The sequence below is a fragment of the Alnus glutinosa genome, chromosome 12, assembly GCF_958979055.1.
Source record: "Alnus glutinosa chromosome 12, dhAlnGlut1.1, whole genome shotgun sequence".
Lineage (NCBI taxonomy): Eukaryota > Viridiplantae > Streptophyta > Magnoliopsida > Fagales > Betulaceae > Alnus > Alnus glutinosa.
Genome location: NC_084897.1, coordinates 5,115,608 through 5,124,562, shown reverse-complemented (window position 1 = coordinate 5,124,562; position 8,955 = coordinate 5,115,608). Strand labels below are relative to the sequence as shown.

The 8,955-nt window shown below is 32.6% G+C and overlaps 1 protein-coding gene across 3 annotated transcripts; it reads left to right on the top strand.

Moving 5' to 3' along the window:
• Positions 1 to 1,696: 1,696 nt before the first annotated feature.
• LOC133883046 (U1 small nuclear ribonucleoprotein C) lies at positions 1,697 to 5,840 on the top strand. 3 transcript variants are annotated; one of them, XR_009902808.1, is made up of 6 exons: positions 1,697 to 1,858; positions 1,962 to 2,004; positions 2,872 to 3,169; positions 3,736 to 4,005; positions 5,022 to 5,115; positions 5,271 to 5,840. XR_009902808.1 is itself a non-coding variant. In XM_062322229.1 (5 exons), exons 1-4 carry the CDS (start codon positions 1,851 to 1,853, stop codon positions 3,990 to 3,992), a joined length of 606 nt encoding a protein of 201 aa, XP_062178213.1. In that variant the 5' UTR covers positions 1,697 to 1,850; the 3' UTR covers positions 3,993 to 4,005; positions 5,271 to 5,840. The 3 variants fall into 3 exon arrangements, 2 of the variants coding, with proteins under 2 accessions (XP_062178213.1, XP_062178212.1); XM_062322229.1 differs by lacking the exon at positions 5,022 to 5,115; XM_062322228.1 differs by lacking the exon at positions 5,271 to 5,840 and having other exon boundaries at positions 5,022 to 5,227.
• Positions 5,841 to 8,955: the final 3,115 nt, after the last annotated feature.

The window sequence follows — 8,955 nt, the reverse complement described above, 5'->3', positions numbered from 1 at the left end:
TGAGCTACCCCGAATCACTATTGAGCTACCCTGAACCATCACCGAGCCACTCCCAGACTACCACCGAGTCACCCTCAAACAACCACCAAGACAACCCTTGACCACCCTCGGACAACCACCAAAGCAATTATTTTATATTAATATTTTTTTATGTTGTGAATAAAAAATTATTTTTATAAGTTAGTATAATTGAGTGAAAATATAAAAAATGTATGTGATTTTTCATACGCACCAAACGCCGAAAAATGTTTTATGCGAAAAACATTTTTCTGAAAATATTTTACAACGGAAAATATTTTACACCGAAACAAACGGAGCATAAGAATGCAAATCATTTTTCGAAACTAAAGAATCATTTTTGGTCAAACTGAAAATATTTTCAGGATTGCTATTTTCAGTTACACCAAATACTAAAAAATACGAAAAATATTTTTCAAAAACTATTTTACGTCGAAACAAACGGAGCATTAATGTGGTTGGGGCTTAGGAAGAAGTAGTAGGAGGAAGAGAACTTATTGTGTTGGGATACGAAGGGACACTGGATTTTTTCAAGGGAAAATCCTTCTCTCTCCAACTCTTTTGAGCAGTTTGTCTCACCCTCAAAAGAAAAATCGAGCAGGTAAGATTATTCTCTCTCCCTTGTACTCTTATCTCGTGCTATCTAGCTCTCTTTGTAAGACGATTGCATAAGGGAGGGAGAGGAAATGACGAAAAATCATCTTGCAAATCGATCATATTAGTAATTATTAAGGGTAAAATAGTTTTAGAGCACAAAAAAAACAAAAAAAAAAATCTGGAATGGCGTAGGAGAGGACGAAGAAATGCTCACGTTTACCATGCGTAATGACTATTTTATTAGAAAAATAAATAGGTATTACTGAGAATGGAAGAAAGTGGAATGCAATATATATTCATATTCATCAATTTGATGACAACACGTGCTTTTACCGGAATTGAACCAAAACTATTAAAATACCCACATTTTTTTAATAAAAAAAACTCACACTATTTTTTTTAACCATCCAAAAAAACAAAATAAAAAAAAAAAAAATCTAAAACTTGATATATTATATGGGTGGATGAACCTTCGAGGTGCTCTAAGGTGGTGCGATTACCTCCGACACCGTCGAGGGTGGCCGTGAACAACCACCCCTAAGGGGCTTTGGGGTGGTTGCGACTACTCTCAAATCCAATCGAGGGCATCCAAGTCACCCTCGGGGTAATGTCATGGGTGGTTAGCCACCCATAGAATGCAACCAGTTTTTGTTTTTTTTATTTATATTATTATTTTTTTGTAAGTTTTGGGTTTGAAAAAAAATTGTTGTTTTTTCTGAATAGTTATTTTTCTATTTTTTTTTTTTTTTAAGAAGGGCTATTTATTCCTTGAAAAATGGCTATTACAAAGCAAAAACTAAAACAAATTGGCTATTACAAATTTATTACAAGGTTGTGTGCAATCAAACAAACCATTCCACGTGATATACCGTCTACCAAACGTGCCTTAAAAAAAAAACACAAGACCAATTGATTTGGGTCAGTAGTCCAATCAAGGTCAAAATGGTCATTTTCGACTGCAAACGCAACACTGTGTGAAATGGCTTAGGAAAAGAGTCAAAAGACGAAAACGCACGAGAGAAAATCTTTTATTCCTTGTCAGACCACCGTGTCAGTTAATTAATGAGGGGCAAAAGGATCATTCACAATCAAACGGAAAAACACCGGAGACTCGGAGAGGATCCTGGTCCCTCTCTCTCTCTCTCTCTCTGTGTGGTAGGGTTTCTGGTCTCACTCTCTCTGCACCAGGGGTCTCTCTGCTCTGTAATCAGATACAATTCGAGCTACACACAGCCATGCCACGGTGCGTTCTTATTCGTTGTTCTATTTGCTATGCGATCTTTCATACTGATATATATCTATGCGTGTGTGTGTGTGTATATATATTAACGGATACGATTTTGCAGGTACTACTGTGATTATTGTGACACCTACTTGACACACGATTCCGTAAGCTCCTTTGTTACACTTGATGCTTTTTTTTCAAAATTGTTTGATGCATTTGATTTTATTTGTACATGTCCTAAGAGCTTCTGATTATGTCTTTTTTTTTTTTTTTTTGTTCATTTGTTGCGAAAGTTTTGAGGATTAGTGCTAAGATTGAACCAAATCACGCGAATGCTGTTAATTTCTTTCACTGAAGTTGACTGCAAAATAGTGCAGGGGGCTAGTTAATTTAAGTGGGGAACTATGCAAGTTAACTTTTTTTTTTTTTTTTTTTTTTTTTTTTTTTTTTCTCGTTTTGATATTTGCAATTTTTTTTGGTACTTTTGATTTTCTTTCCTTGTGGTAGTTTAATTTTGAAACAAAGAACTGAAGAATTATTCATATTATTTTTTAATTTTTTAATTTTTTTATCGTCTAGAGAAAACAATATGGTTGACGTTGAGGTTAGTTGTCTTTAAGGTTTTTGTTATTTTGAGTCGCAGATTCTCTTTATAAGTTGGCTCCTAAGAAAGTCTCATTATTTTCTGGGTGCAATTGGTATTCTTTGTCAATGGACGTTTTATAGCATGTAAGAATCAGAATAGTTTTTCTCAAACTTCTCGCTGTACCAGATTTGCTTAGCTTAATGGTTTAGCCTTTTCAACTTGATTGTGGTCTTAGGTTGCACTATCAATATCACTTATCAAAATAAAAATTAAATGAAGCTTGCTTATTAAGTGCAAGCTCTATGTATGGTTAATTGTTTATTGTCTGTGCCTTTTGAAGTCTGAAATATTTTACGTGCAGTCTCATGTTTTTCATACTTGCAGCTCCTAGAAAGTGAGATAATGAACATTCTATATTGCTGACAATCTCGTTTTTATATTTCAGCCATCTGTAAGAAAGCAGCACAATGCAGGTTACAAGCACAAGCACAATGTTCGGACATACTATCAACAATTTGAGGAGCAACAAACCCAAAGCTTGATCGACCAAAGGATTAAGGAACATCTTGGGCAAGCTGCAGCATTCCAGCAGGTTGGTGCTGCTTACAATCAACATCTACTGGGTCAGAGGCCCCGCCTTCCGGTTCTACCTACACCCGTAATGTCACATATACCTGGAAGTTCACCATTACTCCCAGGGATGAGACCTCCTGTTTTACCAAGACCAATTTCTGGACCTCCAGGTAAATTGGATAGTAAATATATCTATTATTGGTATCTCATTTGTGGTCCATGCATTGATTCATGTTTTTGCTCATTTTGCATGTACTCTCATTTTTTGTGTTTTGACCTCATATGTGCCTGCTATTGTTTCTTCTAGTTCAAACGGTTGTCATAGATCTGACTAGATGTATTGCTGTTGCCACTGCTGGTTGATATTATTGTGCACATCTCTGTTCTTCCTTCTAGTGACTTTCTACTGCTGTAGGTCATCCAACTTTCATTGAGTTCCCCACGTCATAGCAATCAAACAGTAGATAGACAAGAACATTGGTGGATTACCTCGTTATGTGCCTGGTTTGTTTTCTAAAAAACTACCAGTATGTTCTCAATCAATCAAATGGCGTACTTTTCTACCCTTGTCTTCCCTATCATACACATGCGATTGATTTTTTATGCTAGTCCTCTTTCAGATTTATGTTTTCTGCTTGGATCTTCATGCGATCATGTTTGATCCATATGCAAGACATGCATCTTTCCTTTGTCCTTAGGGATGTGCTATATTCAATATTTCTGTTGGGGTTGGCAGGGTATCTGTCTTCTCCGACAATGCCACCTATGATGGTTCCACCTGGTGCTCCTTCCTTTCCTGGTCAATTGAATGCTATTCCAAGGCCTCCTGTGAGTGCAGCCACAACAGTTCCTGGAAGCACAGCAGGACCAACTTCCAATGGTGCCCCACCTATGGTCGCACCGCCATTGTATCAAGCCAGTCCAGCGCCATCAACAAGTGGGGGCTATGATAATCTCAATGCCAATGCCCAAGCTACTGAGGCTAATCATTAGTTTTGAGAAACTGGTTGGTTTTACTTCTGTCTAATAGCTAAAGGAACTGAAATATTTAGTGTGTTACAAATTTATAGTGGTGTCGATGGGACATTAAGCATTATGAGAATTCATTTGATACAAAGAAATCATCAAATTATGTTTCTATTAGATATAATGGGACTCAAAATTTTTATTTTTCTGATCCATCTTTGTCATTATACTTGTCAAAAAAAAAAGGACTCAAATTTATCTTGTTGAGTTATTACATGAAAGAAAAATTTGTAGAAGCTGACTGCCACACATGTAATGGCCTCACCTAAAATTTGAATCTATTAGAGAAAATTAACAAAATTGTGTCAACTTGGAAATTGAGAAATATGTATGTTACTAAATTTATGAATGAATCATTTCAAGAGTTATGCATAAATGCTATTCTATGTTTTGCTTTTGTCTCTATGCTCTGGTGGGCGTATAACTAGCATGACCATACATACAGGATACTTATTGCGGAAGTTATTTGACATATTAATTCTGGAGTACAGGAGGAAGAGGGAGAGGAGTGGGGAGGTGGTGAATATTTTCATTAATGCCCGAGAATAAATTGTAGAAACATATTTGTACATTACTTTGTTAGGCATTATTCTGGTGTCCTGAGCCATGACCAGGATGGCAGGATGCTAAGAATGAAATATTTCATGTAGCAGAAGTGAGGATGGGAATTTCACATAAAAAAACTGAAATTTTAGTAAAAGGGGTAGGATGAAGAAGAGAAAGAAGAAGACAGTAGGACTCTTAAGGCAGTGTCAAATGAAATTCCCCACATTATTATTTTTGTTTAGTGACTTTTCAAACTTCTTGCATCTGGTGACTTGTATATTAGTAATAGAACTAGAGAAAATTACAGAAGTCCTGCATGTATTTTACGTTTTTTTTTTTTTTTTTTTTTTTTTTTTTTTTTTTTTTTTCCTTTTTTGATAAAGAAATATGTTTAATGCCCTGAGTACCATAACCGTATGATTGTGACATAAGTGATAATGCTTGTTACAGGCAAACAAAGCAAGCAAGAAATTCTTGTGGTACAACAATTCAACAAACACCCTCAGTTGGGATTTCCATCTCATGGTCTTGTAATCCTCACTATGTAATGTTCTTTAAGAACTCGTCACCGGGTGCTAAATGTAGAGAATAGTTGTGAAATTTCATTTTTGTAAACATTATGTATTTCTAGTTGTGGCTATTGGAAAAGTTTCGCATGTCCAGAATTATTTACTAATTTGACTTGCTTTTATTCTGTAGCGGAGATTTTTGCTTGAAATATGTATTTGGTAAACCACTTACAAGTGCTGGTTGAAGGATGGGACTAATATTTTGGCAAATCCTGATGTAGTTTTCTATGGCCCTGCCTTGTGCAAACCTTCACTATCTTCAAGGATCATTTAACTGATTACACATTGAATGGCACTAGGGCTTGAAGATAAATGCCAGTAAGATTCTTGGCATGTTTTTCAAGGATCAAGAACAGATTGAAAGAACAGATGTTCTGCATGAGATAGAAGCAACGATGTCGTTTAATGGGGCCGACTGTGCTGATCAATAGTGCTTTGTCACGCGGAGAACAAACCTTTTGATCTGATCTTAATGATTCTCGGAGCAAAAAGGATCATTTGACTGATTACAAGATGCCTTTAAAGTTTCAGAAGTTGCCGCTTCTCCAGTGTGTTTGATAATCTCGACTACAGTAAACAACATAACATTGTTTTTGCGGTGGGATTTACAGCATTTGTTACGTTAAACAAATTAACTAAGGCCAAGGAGGTATTTACCTGTTACAATAATCAATTTTATTTTATTTTTTTGTTGAAGTAATTGATATTCTCCTATATTGAAGGTTCTTGTAAATTCCTCCTTCAAAGAAATTAAACATGCATAGAGAAAGCGAGACGGTGTGGGAGGAGGGCTTGGTGCCTTTATGTTTTTGTAGAGTTAGTCTTCGTTCACACTCAATACACAAGAATACACAATAATAGGATCCTCTCCAGTTCTGAGTGTGAAATGAAGAGGTTTATTTCATGATCAAAATTTTGTTTTGTTGTATCTAATGATGTATATGGTGCTACATCGTATAAAAATTTAAATGACGTTGGAACATATTTACTATGGGGCAACATATATACCATTGGATCTATGGAATTTTTGGAGCATAAAAATGGATCCTAAGCGAAAATAGAAAGAATCATCACCCCTTTGGATATCATGATACTCCTATACTATTATATAATTTTGAGGGGCTAAGTTGTGGAGGATATCAATGCATCTTTATATGTTACGTTTGAATATGTTTTTCTTGCTTTGATGTCTACTTGCCTCTATAACCCGTACTATGTGCGGGATTTTTCATTATAATTTAATTTTAAAACTTACACGCATCTCAATCGTATTTTTTATTATAGGATAAAAAGGTGCGTAAAAAATCTGTTACGCCTCTTTTAATAGGACGTACTAAAGGTTATACATTAGTACATTACTAAACATAGTGACACAATCACACACAAAACATTGCATGAATGTATAAATTACACCAAAAAAATAAAAAATAAAAATAAAAATACTATCATAAGATCCTTAATTTTATTTTAATCTACATAAATTAAAACATGTTAAAAATCTTTGTTCCCAAAACTGTAGTTTAAAATGAAAATAAGTATAAAGAAAAAAAAAATTAGGAAGAAGAAAACCTGGATTTTAATTATCAAAGTATCAATCAAGCAAAAATATTTAATATTGTTGATGTGATACCTATTTTACATTTTAAACAAAAAAATCCATATAAATATGAACATTGGGGGAAAACAAAAATACAAAGCAAAATAAATAAAAAAAATCATTTTTATTTTTTATGAACACAAAATAAAATAAAATCTTTCGGTCAACATTTAATGCAATAAAATAAATATCTCTTTGGTATTTTGAAGTGTTTCTGATCCTTTTCTGCACAACAATCAAATAAAGTTTTTCCTCATTTTATTTGTAAAAGAAGAAAAAAAAAAAACTTTCAAAAAATGCCTGAAAATTTGAGTAAATTACACAAATGAAAATAAAAATCTCATAAAATATTTAAATGAATTAAAAAGTAAGACCATTAATTTCAGTTTAATTCATATAAATTAAAACATGTTAAAATCTTGTTCCCATAAGAGTAGTTTAAACTTAAAAGAAGTATAAAGAAAAAAAAAAAAAACTTGGAAGAAAACCAAGATTATGATAATCAAAGCAATAATAGAAAATTAGTAGGAGTCTCTTATATTATTAGTGTGATACCTATTATATTTCAAGACAAATAAAACCCATATAATTATGAACATTTGAAAAAAAAAAAATACAGAGAAAAATAAACAAAATATATTTTTTTGAATACAAAATAAAATAAAAATTTTCACTCAACATATAACGGTATTAAATAAATCCTCTTCTATCATGTTCAATACTTAATCATCTCTTTGGTATTTCGAAAGCGTATTTATTCATTTCCTACACAACAATCAGATAATTTTTTTTCTTCCTTATTTTGCTTTTAAAAGCAGAAAAACACTTCCAAAAAATGCCTGAAAGTTAAAATAAATCACAAAAAAAAAAAATCCTATAAAAGATTCAAATGAATTTAAACTCAAGAAACTTAATTTTATTTTAATCCATATAAATTAAAACATGTTAAAATCATTGTTCGAGTAGTTTAAAATGAAAAGAAGTATAAATAATAATAATAATAAAAATAGCAAGAAGAAAACCTGGATTTTGATTTTTAAAGTATTAATAGAAAATTAGCAGAAGTCTCTGATATTATTGGTGTGATACTTATTATATTTCAATACAAATAAAACCCATATAATCCTGAACATTCGAAAAAAATAATATAGAGCAAAATTTTCGAAAATAATATAGAGCAAAATATATATATATATATGCTTTTATGAATATAAAATAAAACAAAATTTTTCGCTCAATATTTAATGCAATCAATAAATCCTCTTACATCATGTTTAAAGCTTAATTATGTCTTCGTTGTTTCGAAAGCGCTTATGTTCCCATAAACATTCAAATGCAAAACAACATAACTAAAAATTTCACAAACAAAACAGAAACACATTTAGATCCCAACCCAAAACCAGTTTCAAATCAATGTCTGGTGCAAATAAACTTTCTTGAGAACCAAATATAAAGATTATCAATTCATGGTCGCGAAAAATTTATACATAAAATAGAAAGATACATCAAAGCAATGGCATTTTTGATTAAATAGAAGCCATAGACTTAATCAACATCAATACAACCTCCCCAACCACAAAAAAATAAAAAATAAAATAAAAGCAATGTGCTTTACAAAAACAAAACAAAACAAAACTCTTTAATTACTTTAACACTTTGTTATTCTCTTGAATGTCGCTGTTGGATGCTCTTGATTTCACAGTTAGTGTTAAATTGGCTGCTTGAGAAGATCTTTCAAACCCTAAGAACACTCCCAATGAACTCTACATATTTGGATTTTCTCTAAATTTTTAACAAAATCCATAAAAATGCTCATTTAACAAACTCTTTATCAAATGTTAAACTTAACATTTGACAGAACTTTTCTTTATATTTAAAGAGCCAAAAAGTGAAATGTTATAATTTTTTTAATACTAATTGTTGCAAACTGTGCAGACGCTCTCCCTCTTTGTGCCACAAATTATTTCACCTCATGTCTCCTAAAATCTCTCCCTCTACAACATACCATGTAGAGAAATGAAAGAGGGTGTTACATGAATACGTAACGGATCTTGTAACGCGTATTTCAACTGGAAAAGAAGTAGGATTCTGCTTCTTATTCTGGCCTATGATGCTAATTGCAATAATTAGAGGTAGGAAATTAGAGATTCCTAGGTCTCCTATCAAACACAAAGTTTGAGGATTAAATTTGCATGCCTTTTATTATCAAGTTTAACTC

Excerpts from the sequence above, each read along its gene's own strand:
- LOC133883046 (XM_062322229.1), top strand. Across the intron at positions 2,005-2,871 it reads CCTACTTGACACACGATTCC|CCATCTGTAAGAAAGCAGCA; the intron begins GTAAGCTCCTTT and ends TTTATATTTCAG. Across the intron at positions 3,170-3,735 it reads ACCAATTTCTGGACCTCCAG|GGTATCTGTCTTCTCCGACA; the intron begins GTAAATTGGATA and ends TGGGGTTGGCAG.